At 36.0% G+C, this 19,246-nt stretch overlaps 1 protein-coding gene across 8 annotated transcripts in view; it reads right to left on the reverse strand.

Annotated features, from left to right (window-relative positions):
* The window catches only part of DCDC1 (doublecortin domain containing 1), a 301,614-nt gene that overhangs the window by 9,078 nt on the left and 273,290 nt on the right, over positions 1 to 19,246 (reverse strand). For all 8 annotated transcript variants that reach the window (XM_039355979.1, XM_039355982.1, XM_039355977.1 and 5 more), the window contains 10 exons: positions 18,623 to 18,826; positions 17,929 to 18,043; positions 15,028 to 15,195; positions 14,072 to 14,257; positions 12,439 to 12,642; positions 11,496 to 11,703; positions 5,785 to 5,916; positions 4,716 to 4,817; positions 4,004 to 4,140; positions 1,216 to 1,395 (listed from right to left, as the gene is read on the reverse strand). In XM_039355979.1, coding sequence (XP_039211913.1) covers positions 1,216 to 1,395; positions 4,004 to 4,140; positions 4,716 to 4,817; positions 5,785 to 5,916; positions 11,496 to 11,703; positions 12,439 to 12,642; positions 14,072 to 14,257; positions 15,028 to 15,195; positions 17,929 to 18,043; positions 18,623 to 18,826 — 1,636 coding nt within the window. The remainder of the gene's footprint in view (positions 1 to 1,215; positions 1,396 to 4,003; positions 4,141 to 4,715; positions 4,818 to 5,784; positions 5,917 to 11,495; positions 11,704 to 12,438; positions 12,643 to 14,071; positions 14,258 to 15,027; positions 15,196 to 17,928; positions 18,044 to 18,622; positions 18,827 to 19,246) is intronic.

Consider the following 19,246-nt stretch of genomic DNA (forward strand, 5'->3'; position numbering starts at 1 on the left):
TGCATATCAGTGTGTATATGTGTATTTGTTTATTTACTTTAGGACCGTGCAGTGCTTCAGATTAAAATATAGAAGTGCAAACAATACTTGTTCACAAGTCATTAAAGCCTCCATGTCTACTGTCAGAAACTCATTCCATGAAATTTATACTGCAAGGAACAACTAACCTGGAATTCTTCACAATCAAAATTAATTTGTTACTCCTAATTCCCTTTAAACTACTCTTTTGTTCATGCAATATGATCAAAGGCTGATCAAGTGTTTGATTTTTTTTTTATTTGTGTTTTAAGGGGAAATCGGATTGTACACATGTGAGGAATGTAAGAAATACAGAAAATTATCTAAATTGACACAGAGTAACTTCAAGTACAGTACATAGTCCATAAGTACAAAAATTATACAATTTTTGTCTACATTTATACAACTTATACAACAAGTTGTACAAGTAGTCCTCGATGTATGACCACAACTGATCCCAAAATTGCCATTGCTAAGCAAAACAATTGAGTTTTGTCCCATTTTATGACCTTTCTTGCCACAGTTGTTAAGTGAATCATTGCAGTTAAGTTAGTGACATGTAAAGTGAATCTGACATCCCCATTGACTTTGCTTGTCAGAGGGTTGAAAAAGGCGATCACATGACCTTTGGAAACAGCAACCATTATAAATACATGCTAGTTGCCAAGCATCTAAATTTTAATCACGTGACCATGGGGATGCTGCAATAGTTGTAAGTCTGAAAAATGGTCGCAAGTCACCCAAAGGTGCTTTGGAACAATCATGATCTGGATGACTGAGAATCTCCATAGACATTCGGTCATACACCAATTTTTTCAGTGCCATTGCAACTATGGATGTTCGCTAACCAAATGGTTGTAGGTTGAGGACTACCTGTACAATTGTATAAGCACAGAAATCAGCACAGAAATTTCATAAGTTGATGAAATGCATCTCTCAGTGTCTAGCCAGCATGATCAATAGTGAAAATTTGTTCTTAAGCATCCATTGTCTATCTCCACTTTTGTTTTACGCAAAAGAAAAACAGTGATACGGTGAGCATGATAGAGTTATCTTGTAAGATATTGATGTATATTCGCTACTATGATGTAGCAGTGAAGATGTTTTTTTGTTTTGTATGACATTTTATTTAAAGGAGCAATCCCCAATATTTATTTCCTTACTTTATTCATTTAAAATAAAGGTTTCTTGCTTTACCTCTATCATAGATTTTCCCCACACGTGTGCTCCCTTGTCAGGTATATTTCCGTTTAGGTAAGCCCAGACTCTTTTGGTTGTGGGCTGCTTGTAGAGACACTTGTCATTTTTTGCAAGTAATTTAGGAGAAAAGGGAGAACTTCTTTGGAACTGCAGTGCTTCGAGCTCTGAAAGGTGCATCTAGTGTGAAACATAATCACAGTCATGGAGTTCAAATCAATGGTTGACTCTGTATGGTGGTTTATATTTTGTAAAGCTACACGAAATGTATATAATGCAACAAAATATGTTACATTAGAATTATGAACACTGATATTTATCCTTCTATTTAAGCAACAATGGCTTAAGGCAGTGATGGCAAACCTTTTAGAGACCGAGTGTCCAAACTGCAACCCAAAACCCACTTATTTATTGCTGGATGCCAGGTGGGTGTGGCCCACTGGGTGGGCGTGGCTGTGGTGGCCATGGCAGATTGGGTGGATGTGGCCAAGGTGTTGCTCGTGGGGAGGGATACCTGTGGGGGGTGGGCAGGGTTGGGGGAGATCCAGGGGGTCTCTGGCAGGTGGGGCGATGGGCAGGAGGCTCATCCTGCAGAGTGAAATGAGGCAGGGTTGGGGTACCATTGCCATGGGGCAAGGCAAGGGCTGGAGCAGCTGCTGCCTGACACCATTGACCCTCACACACAGAGGCCAGAGAGTAAATGGGGGCCGACAGTGTCCGTCAGCAGCCACAGACTGCCAGCTCCTCGACTGGCACACTCTGGGGCTCTGCAGCCCACTGCCAGCAGTTCAAAGAAGCAGCCTCTGAGCTGAATGGTTGGCTGACAGCTGAGGAAGTGATGCAGTGGGTCGTGCAAGGAGAGCATGCAAGACCAGGAAGAATGGGACGGGATGGGAGGGAGGGAAACCAGCCATGCTGGGATGCATCCGACCATGTGGGACCTTGGCAAGTTAGCAGGTAGCTGGTTGAAGAGGGATACTTGCCATCTCCGGGGCATTGCATGCGTGCCCACAGAGGGCTCTGAGTGTCACCTCTGGCACTCGTGCCATAGGTTCGCTACCACTGGTTTAAGGCATTATCTCAATTTTTGGGTGGGAGGTTGTCCTGAACACTTTTTATTCACCGAAGCCAAACAGAAATTGAATCTTCCATGTGAAGATCTGAAGACAAATGTGGGTCAGAGAAAAAAAAATCTGGAGTCATGACATCTGCAGCAAACCAAGATTTCATCCAAATGGCAAAATGTGTGCCTGCAACAATGCAACGCAAATACAAAAAGCGTGGGGTTTTCATCATGACACCATAACATATGTATGCATTATGTATATCACCCGCTTTCCCGCAGACATCAAAGTATGGAAGCTTATATGATGTGCACATTTGGTGGTTCCAATAAACAATGGCTCATTAAAGCTGTCCTATACATTCTTTAGAGCATCTAGTGCCGTGGTGGCAAACCTATGGCATGCATGCCACAGGTGGCACGCAGAGCCCTCTCTGTGGGCATGTGCGCCTTCAGCTGGGTTTTTTAAAACCTTTTCACTTTAGGCCTCTGCCGCCGTGTGCAAAAAAAAAGGTTCAATCAATCAATTTCAACTTCTCGAGGGAAAAAAAAGATCTTGCAAAGTTGGAATTGATTGATTGAACTTTTTAGTCCCACCCAGTCTGCCGTTACCACCGCAGCCACGCCCACCCAATTGGCCACACCCACCCAATGGGCCATGCCCACCCGGCACCTGATGATACATAAGTGGGTTTTGGGTTGCAGTTTGGGCACTCGGTCTCTAAAAGGTTCGCCATCACTGATCTAGTGAGTGTCTAAACAGCCACATTTGTGGGTTATGCAAGGTTCTGGACTGTAATACCTTCCATTCGTTCTGATTTTTAAAAAATATTTTATATTGCTATAAGACATACATAAGACATTATGTTACTTTGATACTGTGTATTTATACAACTGATTAGAGATTATTAGCAGCCTAATGTTTAAACTTGTTTGAACATTAACCATTAAGCTCTTTTGAATCTGATAGCTCAAAAAGATCTGGATCCTCATCTTCAGACCTCTCACACTTGGAAGTGAGGTGGAGGGCAGTATCAGTCCAACCTTGTCCATGATTGTGGTCTATTTGGATATATGTCCCCCTATTTGGCAAGAACTGGCTGGGAACAAGAAAATATGACAAGGAACAATTCATGTTTGGTAACTGGTCATGCCCACAATGACAGCCTCCTTCATGCAATCATTTTGTGAGACCACCCACAACTTTCAAATATGCTTATTGACACAAAAGATTATTATTAAACAGAGTTTATAAGAAGTTATATTTATAGTTCTGTACTTTACAGTGCTTCTAAAAAATACAACATACTGTACAGCTCTTTTCCCAATTCCTTCATAGTGATTATTTATTAAAGATTTAATGGAAATAGTTGTTTGAAACATAGTGCTTTCATTTATAAACTAAAATTTATTCCAAAATGAGAAAACTGCAGTCTCAGGGGAGGGACTACCACATTCCTTTTTCTCAAGAATAATATGTGGATTAAGGGAATGTGAAACATGTAGCTAAAATGTTTAGATAAGAAACAAGAAAAAAGAATAAATTTTGCTTCCGAGATCAATCCTACATAATGTAAATTAATCATATATCTCTCTCACTATGACAAGGAAGTCATAGTTCAGACCATTTCTTGGGTCAGCAGGTCACAAATATTTTTCTAAAGCATTTAGATCTAAAGAGTTCATTTTTCAGGAAATCAGGTAGCACAAAGTATACATTCACACCTCTGTATGTTGTATAGTTTCCATGAGCTTCATCTCTTCTTGAGTTTCTTCTGTCCAGCCTCCTTCTACTACCACAGGCTGGAAAGGGCTCTTAGTGGGCACCAAATCAGCAGCTTTATATTTTGTTATACGACGACCTAAAATAAGAATTGTTTTAGAGTACTTTTTTAAAAAATGGGAAAGAATTTTAATTCAGTGGAACAAATGGCAATAATCCAATAATTACTATTTTCACATTAACATGATTGCACTGTATTATTCCTTAATAAAATCTAAAGCTGTTCTCTGTAGGATCTGTGGTTGCAATTTTGAGGTCCATATTTGCTCTGAGATGTGGAGCTCAAAAATTATTAGTTAAAAAACCTTGCATACCAGTCATGCTGGATAGTCCTTGTGTAATAGTAGGAAGGATGTGTTTTCAATAACATTAATATAATACCATAAACTGAGAGAAGGGTGAGTTTTCATTAATGTTAATATAATACCATAAATTGAGAACATTGGTATCTTTATTACAAAGTATGTCAATTTGAAAAATGTCAACAAGAAGTTTTTGATACGTGGACCAATATTAAAAGTTGTTGTCTCATGTTAATATTATACTATTAAAAATAATGTCCATGGGGTCACGATGGGTCGGACACGACTTCGCAATTAACAACAACAACAAAAATAATGTAATTACAATGAAATCAACTTTCACTATACTGACCTTGCAGTTGTCTCATTTTGTGTTTCATTGCATTAAGGTCTGCCAGAATTTTATCTTTTTCTAGCCATTTCTGTTTTATTTGCCTTTCTGTGTTTTGCAAAGCTGTAATGAAAAAAATATAGTTTTTGGTACAGTTTTTTCCCCCAAAAATGATTTTGCATCTAAAGGTCTGGAAAGATGATTGGATCTTTCACATACACACATGTGTATAAAAACAAGGGAGGGAAAGTTATCTTTCCTAGTGTCCAAAGCAATTTACATGCTCCATTATAGCAGCACATATTTACAGGTGACAGTAAAACTGATTCAATCCTAAAGAATCAGAATTTATAGATTTATGTTTGCAGAGCTCAGATTTCTGCAGAATCTAAGTCTGTATATTTCAGCATACATATAAGACAATAGTTAATAATTTTTGTGTGAATAGCTAATTAAGTTGAATTAGTACTTATTAATTTAATATTATCTTTTTGTCTAAGCTGCCTTTTTGTGATGCTTCTTGACTGTATGATGTATATGTATGTGTATGTATACATGTGTCTGTTCATGTGTACATATATGTATGTGCATATACCACATAAAATGCTACTTATTCATATCACAGATACATATTTAAGAAAATCTTCAACTGAGATTTAGCATTCTTGTGAGCAAGGTAGAGAAGCTGGGTAGTAACCTAACTTTTTGTGTTTCATAAATTCTTTTCTGCCTAAGTTCCTTTTTTGTATGGGATTTATCTTAAAATCCATACTCATCCATCTATTGAATAAATATGATAAATAGTTGAAGAATGTTCAGGAATGAGATGACAAAAATAAATAAAAAATATCCTGATTATTATCAATTTTTCCACTGATAATAATCTATTATTTCGCAAAGTATATTTAGTATTTTGTTTCTATACTCTAGAGATGAATTATATACAAATTTATGTTTTTGAACATTTACGTTCTTCACTGAATTATGAAAATGAATGTGTAATTTGACGGGCAGGATATCAACCATTTAGAGGAAAACAGATAGACATGTCAGGCTCTTATAACATTTCCTTTTTTGTTTAATGACTTACTATCCAAAGGTAGAAAAGGTTCTCCACTGGAAACCCAGACCTCAACTGGATTTTTAAGAATGCTGCTGAGCACCAAATGATCAATATCTGATGTTATCTCGGATGATGTAAATTTGATGTTCTTATTCTTATCTTGGTGTAAAGAGAGAAAGAAAGATTTCATGAGAATTCTGTTTTATTTTACAGTTTTCTTAAAGTGTGCAATTTTCTAATTCTATACTTGTTGAATTTATTTACTGCTGGCATCAAGTTGACTTTCAAAGTTTTTCAATGTATAACCACATACCAAAATAAAAAAAAACATAAAATATAGGTAAAATGCACTACCAAATCCATGGCAGTACCCAAATTATTAATAAAATTATTAGAGGAAGAATTCCATCTTCATAGTCTTCACGAAAGATTCCAATGTGGGAACAATATGAATCTGGGGGGGGGGGGAGAGACTATTCTATGATGTGAGGGCTACCATGGAGAAGAACTACTTTAGGGAACCCATCCCTTTCTTCTCATAAATGCATGGGACACCCAAAGTCTGCCCATCTGTGGTATCAAATTCTGGTTGTCTATGACCTTGCCATTTTGGCATTAAACATATATACACCCAAAAATATTCTGAGTTTCCAACAATACTAAGCATTTAAACACTAAAACATTTTTTGCTAAGGAATTAGGAGCAGTGGTGGTGCAGTAGTTAGAATGCAGTATTGCAGGCTAACTTGCCCACAGCTAGTAGTTTGATCCTGATTAGCTAAAGTCTCAAAGGTGCTTTTCTTTCTTCAAAAGGCAACTAGACTATTTTTTCCTTGAGGAAGAAGAAAATGTTTCGCTTCTTATCCAACAAGCTTCTTGCACTATTTCATTGCACTAGGTTGCAATATTTCATTCTAAGCACCTTTACAGAGTGCTTCAGCATTGTTCAAGCAAAAAACAGAACAGAATAATCAAGTTGGAAGGGACCTTGGAGGTCTTCTAGTCCAACCCCATGCTCAGGCAGGAAACCCTATATCATTTCAGACAAATGGTCGTCCAATCTCTTCTTAAAAACTTCCAGTGTTGGAGCATTCACTCCATTTAATTGTTCTCACTGTCAGGAAATTTCTCCTTAATGGAACCTTAAAGCATTGTCCAGTTATATTGTTTGTTTGGCTAACCACTTAACTTCCCAGCACCCCTTCACCCTCTCTTAGTAGTATTATAACAACTACAATAATTGATATGTTTCAAAAATTTGACAAATTAACAAAGCTGATTTTCTCCATTGTTATAAATATGTGTGTTTCTCCATTAAAAATAAAAGGTGCAACTGTGAACTTCAATACTTGTTGCAAGTATGATTCCCTACAATAGATGAAAGAGAGAGAGAATAATTCTTTTTCAGAATTTATCTGTTGCCCTACAATTAAGAGTATTCCGACAATCTATACATATTAGCAACTAACTGATCTTCATCTTCTACTACAGGCTGTTAATCTGTAATTGTGGTTCTCCAAATTGTCAATTACATATTTGTATATACGCAGAAACAGTTTTCTGTGTATACAGAATCCACTTTGGCACACGGCTATTGCTGAGAAATATCTTTGGCAGAAAGCCCTTCTTCCATAGACATCTTGATTAATCAAGGCTGCCACAGCAATATGCATGGCCAAGATCCTGTTAACATATACAGTGTTGAGAAAATGTTCTAACATAGTGGAAATGGCCAGAAAAAAATAGGAACCAAACAACATTATGTTTAGATGGGAATAACATATCACCTCCAGGATCAATGTATTGCATGGGAGGATATGGAATTAGTCTGAATTGATAATCTGAGGAGTGCTGTAGAAACTGAATTAAGCAGTAGCTATCAGTCCAGATAAAGGCCTCTGTAGACATTGAATCTGCTGTTAAATCTATTATAAAGATCTCTTAAAGCTCTTTTGTTAAGTCTGCTTAAAGAAGTGCTAGCAATATAGCAAAAATGATAGCAAGATGGTCTCACTCAATTTTAAAAAAACAGAAAGAGCACCCTCGCATAAAACAGTGCAAAAAGCTGCTGGTTGACATAAAGGAGGAAAGGAAAACTGCAGAAAAACTTAATTTGTTGCTTCTGTCTTCATTGATAAAATAAGATAGATGTCTATGCCTTAGCTCTTTTTTCAAGAAGGGTTCGATGAACAGACAGAAGGAGCAAGAGTAAGAAATGGATGAATTAAAAATAAACAAATAGCTGGGCCCAGATGGTATACATTTGATGATTATAAATGCGAAATTGCTTCCAAGAAAAATATGCAACTTAGTTTTAAAATCAGCATCTGTTTCTGAGTGTATCTGAAAACTACAAGTAACTACAGTTGCTTCAAGTTCTAAAATACATAGGGATTTATGTCCCATTACTTTAATGCCCATTCTGTTAAATAGTACAATGTTTTATTAAAGAATATGATCAAACATACAAATACTTTTTTGAAAAGATACTAATAAGATTTATGCAACAATACATTGTCAAGGACAAAACTTTGGCAGCTACGTGCCTCTACGTTTCAACTTGTGTTGTGTTGTGTCCTGAGCCTGCTGAAGTATTCAGCAGGCTCAGAAATGTTGCAAACATTCCCAGGCAAACCAAAAGCTGCCCGGGACCAGACTAGCTGGCGCCAGCCTTGTGCGCATGTGCAAGGCACGAAATAGCCAGATTCCTATTGGTTGTTGTTGTCCAGGTTCAGGACACTATAAAAGGCCTACGTGCCTTTTGCTGTTTTGCTGGTTGTAAAGAGAAGATCAATAAAGAAGCTTGTTGTTCACAATGTGCCTTCGTGTGATGCCTGAATCCCCAATACATAAAACTGGTGACGAAAGTGGGATCCCTGTAAGCAAGAGAAAAAAATAGGATTCACTGAGAAAGTCCTGAAGACTGGGAAGACAGCGTCCTGCATTTGCGACTCAGCCTGCCAGTACAGCATCGCTGGAGGTGAGCTCAGCAAACGGACCCTTTCCCCAACTACTAGCTTGCAGAAGAGGCAATTAGCAAAGGCAGTAAAAGTTTACGATGTCGAAAATTGGTCACTTGACGGACTTTGATGTCTCCCACCCAGAATGTTGGAATTTGTATGTAGCAAGGGTGGAGAACTACTTGAGAGTTAATCAAATCAGGGAAGACGGCCTTAAAGCGGCAACACTTCTGTGCGTCTGTGCCAGGAAATGTTCAACATTGTTGAGAACCTGGTGGACCCTGCACTTCTGGAGTCAGTAAGGTATGCTGACTTGAAGAAGATGCTTAAAGAACATTTCCAGCCTAAACTTTCTGTAATCACTTGGAGGCATGCATTCGAGCAGAGAGACCAGAGGCCGGGTGAATCTGCTGTGGTCTTCATCGCTGCCTTAAGACAAGGAGCCAGACCTTGTGAGTTCAAGGACCTGGAAGAGAGGCTGCGAGATTGTTTCGTTTGTGGCCTATGAAGTAGAGAATTGCAACAGAAGATCTTCGCCAAAGAAGAAGTGTGGTTCCAAGATGACTTAAGAGAAGTTTCAGCTGAAGAAGCAGCAGGCGGCGCTGTGAAGGCTTTGCGGCTCACCAGAAATCCTCCAGCCACCATGACAGTCCATCAAGAGGTTGTTCAAGAAGCTCCAGAATCGGATCCTGAAGAGGAGGTGGACAGATTTCACCAGCCAGCAGAGAGAAGACCAAAGGAGCGTCCAGACAAGGCCCCAGCATCTCCTCAGTGCTTCGAGTGTGGAAGATGCCACAAGCGAGCTGACTGCAGATTCCGCTCCGCCATTTGCTGCGCATGTGGCAGGCAAGGCCACATTGCCTCCATCTATTTGGGTCACCAGAAGGTCCAACCTCGAGAAGAATTGCTTCAGAAAAGTACCAGAGTCCCCAGCCAACACAGGATGTTGCCTGAATCCCCAATACATAAAAACCTGCCTTTACAATAAGTAGGGGAGGTGTTACTTTCGAGTGGGTTAGATGGAGAAACGAAACTTCAAGATACTGTTGAAGACCTTGAAAGCCTGAAACCTTTTGAAGGACACCATAACAGGTGTGGATTTGAAGCAGATGTTTCCCATAAAAAAGTGAACTTGTTATATGGACTATATAACACCCTGGGGGTTTGGTTGGGAAAATGATTGTTTAAGTGTATGAATTGTTGTTGGAACCTCAGATTTAGTTTTACCATGCAGTGTATCTAATAAACAGTAAGATTTTCAGAGGTGGAATGAATCTGGAGTTTTATTTGAAATTCTTGAGCTAGATGTTGATATGCATTTTGTTTCAGTAATCTTCCACATTTTTTAAATCTAAAAACTCTACTTCAAAAAGCTTTTCACAAACTACCTCACCATTTTTTAAAATCAACTTAGAGGACGAGCACTTGTCATGTCATGGACTGGTAACTGGCTAATGATTAAGAAAAAAAAGATGAACAATTGAATAATTTTTAAACAGGAGAGATATTTAAAGCAAAGTGTTGCTACAGATTAATTTAAGTAAAAAGAGTGATACTTTTAATTGATTAATAAACAATCTGGATTTAGGGGTAAGGTTTTCCAATTTACTGATGTCATCAAATTTGTCAAGGTAATACAATTTTTAAAATGGATTGCAAAGACCTTCAAAATGAAGGGTTTCCTGCCTGAGCAGAGGGTTGGACTAGATGACCTCCAAGGTCCCTTCCAACTTTACTACTATTACTATCTCTAAGTGGGTTTCAAATGGCAAATGCACAGGATGTGCATTGGTATAAAATAAGCAGAACTTCACATAAACATTCGCGAGACCTGAATTGGCTCAAAAAAGAATCATGGCATTTTTGTGGACAGTTCAGTTATGTAGCTATTATAAAAGGGCAAATTCCATGCTTAGGATAATTAGGAAGGAAATTTAAAATAAAACTACCGGTTAAGTAATGCCACCACATTTCAAAAATGATGTAACTGCAAAGAAGTAGAGAAGGTACAGAAAAGGTCACTCAAAATGATTAGAGATCTATAATATTTTCCATGAAAAAAGACTACAACATCTTGGATTTCTCCTGTCTGTCTTTATGAGCTTTATGAATGCATATGATTGACCACCAGCGTACACAGAATATGGAGTTAAATGAGTTATTTGCTTAAACCAACAAAATAAAATCAGAGTAAATAAAACAGCAAACCCACCCACCTCCCACACCAATATCATTTTGCTCTAGAGGCAGGGGTGTCAAACTGCTGGCCCATGGGCCAGATGCATCTTAGTGAAACCATGCCCACCCTATTGCCGGCAATGGCAAAAAAGTCACAATACGTTGCGACACATCATGTGACATTGCAAGTTTGACACCCCTGAGCAAATAAAGAGCCCACACATCTATTTAAGATACACTTCAAAGAATCAAGTCAAAGTCTGCTTATACATAAGCTGAAATATAGACAAACTTTTTATTTGCCTACACTATCCTTTTTGCTAAATGCTCTCAAAACTGTGCACAATACTTCTGAAATAAAAGACTAAAGATGCACTGTGAAAAGTAAGGTAAAAATGGCAAACTCATAAACATCTAAAACTAAACCAAAGCAAACTAACAATGAGTTTTTTAAATAAATAAATAAATAAATCAGAGACTTTTGGGCAGGATGTCAGAAAACTGTTCCATATATTTTCCCCCAAAAAAGGATTCATTTTGCTGGTTAATTACCGGTTGCAGATGCTTTTAATAGGCAAGATATGGAAAGTCACATTTTACCTTTCCTTGAAAACACAGATGCAATTTGTTTAAGGCCAGTATCAGAAATGGCTTCTTCATTTCTTTCTTCAGTTTCCTGTTTTTTGAGGTAATCATTTGCTGCGCACAAGACTAAATCCTGCACTGTCAGGATCAGGGTCCCTTCACTGTTATATAGCTTGCAAGCTGTCCTACTAAGTTCAAGACGTCTTGTACATAATGAAAGCAACTACATAAAGGAAAATATATGTGTGTATATGTATATATTTCATAATTAACAACATACAAAAATAAATTACCATATTGTAATTCTCATTTTGATATTTTTCTAACAAGGTTGCTATATTACATTTGCATTCCACTCTTCCTTTAAGATTCTGGAGATCATATATCAATTTTGTTTGCATGACTAAATAGCCCCTAATATAATTTTCCTTTCCTAAATCTTCACTGGATTTCCCACTTAATGTATAAATCTCTGGTTTTCAAGACATGTACTGCCTGCAAATGCTTGCAGCTTCACAGTGATCACTCTGCATATTTATAATTAAATTTATACATTCATGTAACATCAAAAGCCTTCAACACCTTTTTTTTTCATCAAGAGAAACAAGCCCTCTATTGCTATTCAGGGAAACATTTGAAAACAAGAGAGGGTAAATGTACAAACATGAGATTATTAATTCTTAGTAAATTGTAGAAATATTACTTTTAATATGTTGCCTGCAATGAGACAGCTCTTCCTTCCTCCAATGCTGTTTGGTTATGCTAGAGATCCATAGCAGTTCTTCCATACCCTGGATTTGACCTGACATCTCCAGGCTTGTAGATTTACAGCATTAGAATCCCCCCCCCCCCAGCATGTACAAACTGGTAATATACTTTTTTAATCTTACTCTCTCAGACACACCGTTTGTCCTCATCAATTCAATTACAATTCCCTCTTTGGGTTATTGTTACTTACCCTCGGGAATGTGTGAGCAACAATTAGTTGCCCATTTCGGTATCCATCTCCATTTTTGTATGCAATTATTTTTACTGTTTTTTGGTCTAGAGCTGCAGATATCTTTTCTGAGATGACTTGCAAGGAGGTTTCATTCTTTAAGGATGCTAGAACTTCTTCGAAATAATGCAGGGTGGATTCAGCTTTGTCAGAGAATAATTCAATCTCCACGATAAAACAAAATGTTAGCATTACTTCAGTTTTATTGTAATCTTAGTGAAGTTACTTTTTAAAAGGTAACCAAACTGAATAAAAATTTAAATTTGAATTTCAAACATTATATTTTTATGACAAAGTGGAGAAAATACAAGACAGACAAAAAAAACCAAGGCAAATATCCCTTTACACACATACCAATTACAGAGGATTCAGAATTGAATTTTTATAAAAACATTGCCAGAAGTTATATATTTAAAATGGTTAGTTTAACCACCCTTGATGCATAACTACATGATAGATTACTGCAAAAAATGATATAACTAAATCATACAAGTTAAGACATACTATATGCATCAAAGAAAGTAGTAGAAAATCAATTTTTAGCTGCTATTTTCTCAAATGCCATTAAGTAAAACAGGAAGTGAATGGACTGCTTTTTTTTAAATTGAATAGAAACTCCTGAACTAATGTTAATTGCTAATCTTCCCAGATGTTTAAGAGTACCCACCTACTCAAATCTTTTACACAATCCTTTTCAAAAGAAAATTGCTTCTACATTATAGTACTCGGATTTCAAATCCTTCTTTCCCAAATAAAACGTACAGCTAGAAAAAAACTGCTGACTTTTCTACCATGTACCTAGTGAATATACCCATGGCAGTTTCTCAAGGTATATAATTATATCCAAGTTCGATTATTTCTTATAGCTGCTGAATGGACTATGTTTGTAGCTACTATAATAGTATCTACTGTAGTGGCAATCAGGGTTTTCTGCATCCCAAGGGGTTATACTCTTAACTATAGGTCTTTTTTTTAAAAAAAAAATAATGGAATGGTAAGCTGCAGGGGGAGAGGTTATTTTTTGCTTAACTCAGTTCCCTTCTGAATCATGCTACAATAAATGACAATCATTTAACAGATATATATGTAAGTACAAGATAAAAGATAATTAGTCACACTTCCTGTTCTTCTACATAAAGATTAATTCATAATAATTGTAAGGCAGGCTACAATTGTTCTCAATTCACAAGTGGAATTGAGAACAATTGTGGCCTGCCTCACAATTATTATGATTAAGGTTAAGGTCAGAATTGATCCAAGCATGATTTCAACTCATTTCAGCATTTTCAAAATCAGAGTTCAGCACTAAAATCTTTAAAATACTGCTTAAAATCAACATGTTCTCTAGCATAAATAGCATTATCTTTTTTAAAAAAATAAAGACAAAACTTGTGATGATGGTTTGGATTCAAACCTAGCCTAAAGCAAATAGTCACTACTAAAGCCAGAAAGAAATGGTATTTAATTTTTATTTTTTTATAATGTTGTTCAAATACAAATACTTCACTATTTACAAACCATCTAAAAGATAAAGTTATAATATGGCGAGTTATTTGTTTATCTCCAGTGTACATATGTGAAAAGCTTAACTCACCTTATTAACATCAAGGCATTTAAAAGGGCAAAAGGGTAAATTATTTCTGTCCTGGAACCCAGAGGCACAGGAAAATATAGTCCCAGGGAGCAATTTCTTCAGTTCTTTCTTTCCTCTCAGGGTCCTTCCACAAGCCAAACATATCATTATTTTTTTCTTTCCATAAGGTGAAAGAAAATAGTAGCCCTGTTTTTTTTAAAAAAAAAAATGGTCAAAATACTTTAAATTAAATACTGCAGAACAATTTTTCTATTTTTTGCATAGTTATTTAAATGTGAAATATTTCAAATTTAGTATTCACAATTTCCCCTTTTTAATTGTGTGTAAAATTCTATAATCTGAGTTGACACTAGAACTTTTATTTTTAAACTGCATAGTTTTGAAACAAAAGATACTGTAACTTTTGGATTTCCATCTTAGCTTAATTGGAAAACATAACAATCCACTTCTTTGAATTTTGTGTTGTCTTTTTGGTTAAAATATATAATGCATCTTAAAAGGTATATTAGAAGATTAAAATTCACAAAAGTGAATTTTAAAAGAATTTTTAGAAATGATTGCTTTGTTTTAAAAAGCTTTCAAGAGGCATTTTACATTTGAATTTCTGTTTAAACATTTTTATGCTTTTAAAGAAAAACAGATTAATGTAGAACAGGGGTCTTCAAACTCAACCCTTTTATGACTCATGGATTTCAACTCCCAGAATTCTTCAGCCACCCGTGCCTGGCTGAGGAATTCTGGGAGTTGAAATCCATGAGTCATAAAAGGGCTGAGTTTGAAGACCCCTGATGTAGAACTAGAATGGACTCTAAGTAATCATTATAAACAAATGGGCATGAATCATGCTACTTTTGAAAGAACTTTTAAAAGAATATTAAAATACTTCATAAGTTAAGTTATGTCTTTATTACCCATCATAATGGAGTTACATTTTTCTTTTCTTTCTCTTTACTTACTGGTTGGTCAATTTTTTCTGTCTTGGTTATGGTAAATGTGCAAATAGAAGCATAGTTTGCTGCTGTAATTTCTAGATCCAATATTGTGCTATAAAAGGCACTAAAAACTTTTGTTTCTGTGAAATTCCATTTTTGGTTGGCAGCTCCATAATTATGTGGCTTGTATTTCTGTCAAAATATAAAATATTTGTCCTGCCTTTCATTTTCAATAATTTTCAGCTGATAATTGACTCTTAATTACAATTTTAAAATTAAAATAACATAGGTAATCAGACAATATACGCCTTTATCTTTTTAGTATACTTCTGGTACTTAACAATATTAGCATATAAAATTTGTATAAATAAATTACAAGCTTAAGAACTTTAAAAAAATTGAAATAAACAGTGAACAACAGGTAGATGGGATTTTGATCTAATAAAGTTATGAATAGGTTAAGGATTCAGATAAATTTGGAATATTGACTTTTACTATAATAAGACTGTGGACAATTACAAAAATAAACTTCTTATTGCAAACAGATTTATGTTGGCTGTTCTGGTTATTGCAAGTCATAATGAAATATAAGTGATGATTTTAGAAATGGGACACTAGAAGGGATTAAAGATTTTAAACAAAACTTTAAAAAATGCTATTATTGGTATTTACAAAATGACACAAAATGTCACAACATCAGAAATATTAAAGGAGATGTTTTGAAGAATGGAGCCAGAAGATAATAACTACAATATCAACACTATCAGTAATGATGTCTAGTTTTATAGATGAACTCTGTCTAAAAATAGTTAATAAAGGAATGACAGTTGTAAAACAACTTTTATCTGACAGATATAAGAAATGCAAAATGTGGGATTACAAATGTAAATAACAAGGGAATAATTTGGGAAAGGATGCTTTACTAGATATACAAAAGAAACTGGATGAAGTTTCAAAAATTAAAAGGGAAATACAAATGACAAACCAAGAGAATGACCTGGAAAATATTTTCTTATTGTATCTATAAAAGAAGCTTGTTAAAACCTTCAAGAAATTTGGGCTAAAGAAGAACTGAAGAGAAATGTAATCCTATGACTGTATTTGATTGAATTAAAGATTTAGACTGTTAAAAGTAAAAGAAAGGAATATGATGTTGGTTTAGTTTATCAAGGTTAAAATAGCACTTTATATTTTTGCAATATTCTGGCATCCCTTTATGGACTTTTTGCTGACCGCAGGATTGAAATTTAATGTTTTATAGATTTGCTTATAAATAAGGAATGGGTTATAGTAGAGATTACATATTTCTTTTTTAAAAAATTATTATATTCTTTTTCTTCTTTCTTTTTCTTTTTTCACGTATTTTCTATTCTTTTTTTCATTCTCTTTTCTTTCTCTAAATTTAGTTTTCATTAGTTTTTACTATTGTCATTAACATTCTTAATAAAATATTTTTTCTAAAAAAACCCCAGGATCTTCCATTGCTTTTTCATTGTTCTTCTTTTGGGACTACCAGAAAGTAAGGCTAATGCAGTGAAATACCCATTAAACCATGGGTCATTTAACACAATGATATTGCCTACATGAGTGCTGCCAGGTATCTTGCTTTTTTATATTGGTAGCAGCTAGCACAGAGGAATATATTACGCATCCTGGTCCAAGCTAAGATTTCTCTAAAGCCCAGCCCAGCAGACCAATTTTACAAAACAAACAGATCACTAACACTGTTTTTAGAAGAGAGAGAGAGAGCATTAATTAAACCTTTCTGGATGGATTTCTCTGTAACGTGTTATAAGACTAAGACACTCCTTTTGTTGCCCAGGCCTAGAATGGACTTCCAGAAGTGGCATCCACACAGAGAACCGGTTATTCACATATTTGAATCCCACTACTGAATGGCCTCCAACCTTTTGGGCAACAGGGACCGGTTCCATGGCATGGTTTTGCACACCGCCTTTATCCCACACGTGTGCGGAAGGGGTTTGGCTCACTTGCATGGCCTGATTCGGGTCCAGGGTTGGCGACCCCTGTATTAGGTGTCAGTTTATATGAATTTTGTCTTATACTTTGATGAGACACAGATAAACATGATATAGTTATATCTAGTGAATACTATAAAGACCACTTCAATAGATTACACAATGAGTCTAGACTTTGGAAATTTTTAACCTCTACAGATATCTGATAACACATTGAATTTATTTTGTTCATTCTGTGCTGCTACCACATTTCTCCAAAAATGAAATCTGGTCTTTTTTTGGGGGGGGGGGCCTCCAAAAGAGGCACCAAGTCTTACTTTCGGGGGATGTATTTTCCCCTGTCTCACCTCACAGTCCTGCCAGCCAGCCCACTTGTTCTGTGGCTGATCGCCCCCAGCCTCCATTTTGCCATCAGAGGCCTTAACGAAAGGCCTCTGCAGCCGAGAACCGAGCTCAGGATTGACATGCACAGCACCCCCCAGCCTCCATAGCCTCAATCCGGAGCTCAGTTCTCGGCTGCAGAGGTCTTTCCTGAAGGCCTCTGATGGTGAAATGGAGGCTGGGGGGAGGTGCCACATGCATCAGTCTGGAGCTCCAACTTGATAGCAAGTTGAAGTTATAGAAGCTAATCCGCAGGGATACAAAAACTTCATAGCAATGTTAAAAGAAAACTAAAACTAATTTCTCATTTGAGCTCAGAGTAATGTGAATAATTAAACATGCTCTTTATTAGAGAAGTAAACAACTTAGGCAACAGGTATTTTTATGTTTAGTAACTTCGTAATGCAAAACATCAGGGGAAGACAAATTTGCTTAACTCAGCTACTGAATTATAAGAATATAGGAATATTTTTATTTTTACAGATAGTTGATATAGAATTGCAACTTGTGGATTTAAAATAATAATTTGCTATACTTGATGACAATATATAATAATGCTACTAACCTGAAGGATAATAGGACACTCTTGTATTTCCAGTGGAAATTTTGGACATCCATTCAGTACAGTGGGCATTGATACTGCGAGTACTAGATCTGGATCAATTGCAAGATGAAAGGACCTAGCAACAAAAGTCTGAGTCTGAAGTAATGAAGTATTATGTTTTAAAATCATGACAGATAAAATTATTTTCATTTTATCACAGGATGTTTGTATACATCTTAGGAGGTTTATATTCTATCTATTGTATCTGCCAGAGAGATTAGTGAAGGGATGATAATAGCATAATGGAGGCTTTGTCCCTAATCTGTAACGATGCAAGGGGACAACAGGAAAAGGACAGACATTGGACATAAGGATACAGAAGGAAAAATATATGGTCATTCTAGATATCTAACTGTAATTAATATAGCATATGTAAATAGGAGGTTTTGCCAAAATTATGACAAAAAGTAGTTACAGTATTTAAAATGAAAATGTGAGACTTTGGTAACTATTGATTATAATTGTGACTTTTAAAAATCCATTTATCTGAGCTTTCATTTTGAGAGACTTCTGATAACATCAGAATTAAACTGAAGAAGAAACAGGCAATGAGTATTACTCAAGAATAAGTCAAATGGAAAATGTGACTGAAGGTCCTTCTGGGGACGCTGTAAGGCTGGATGTTCCATCTCATTTCTAATACATAGAAATATACCTGCTTTCCTCTTTCCATACCCAGTGTTGCATGACATCATCACACTTCTTTTCCAACAAAACTACTTCAGTACCAGAATGAAGATCAGTATTCTCCACACCCAGTACAAGATTTGGAAAACTGCAATTGATGATTTTCCCATTTTTAAATTCAAAGTGTTGATGATGGTCTTTCTGGATTTCTTCAGCCAATTTTGGTTGATGCCTAAGACCAACAAAAATAAATGCCTCATACATACTACATTATATGCTAACAGCAACAAATGTGTGAAATCAAAACTGAATCAGAATTCAAAAGAACTGGGCACAGATGTTGAGAAAAAAATGGATAGGTGGTTAAATGAAGATGTGGAATGAAAAGCCTAAAATGAGACAGACTAAATATCTTTATAATTTGGATTTCTGCATCAAGCTGAATGATCCAAATGGCTCTTTCCAACTCTATGATCCCGAGAAAGGCATAAATTTACTGAATCTTATAAAACAGTTTTATGTACAGCTGGCAGGAGTAAATGCCATCTTTCCAAGGGTAATATTATGTTCCACCATATTTACTATATATGAAATGTGCCAACAAACAAAGACATCTGGATACAGGCGCAAAATCTTTGTAGCCTGCATTGAT

The sequence above is a fragment of the Crotalus tigris genome, unplaced genomic scaffold (assembly GCF_016545835.1).
Source record: "Crotalus tigris isolate CLP2741 ecotype Arizona unplaced genomic scaffold, ASM1654583v1 scf7180000018777.2418813, whole genome shotgun sequence".
NCBI lineage: Eukaryota > Metazoa > Chordata > Lepidosauria > Squamata > Viperidae > Crotalus > Crotalus tigris.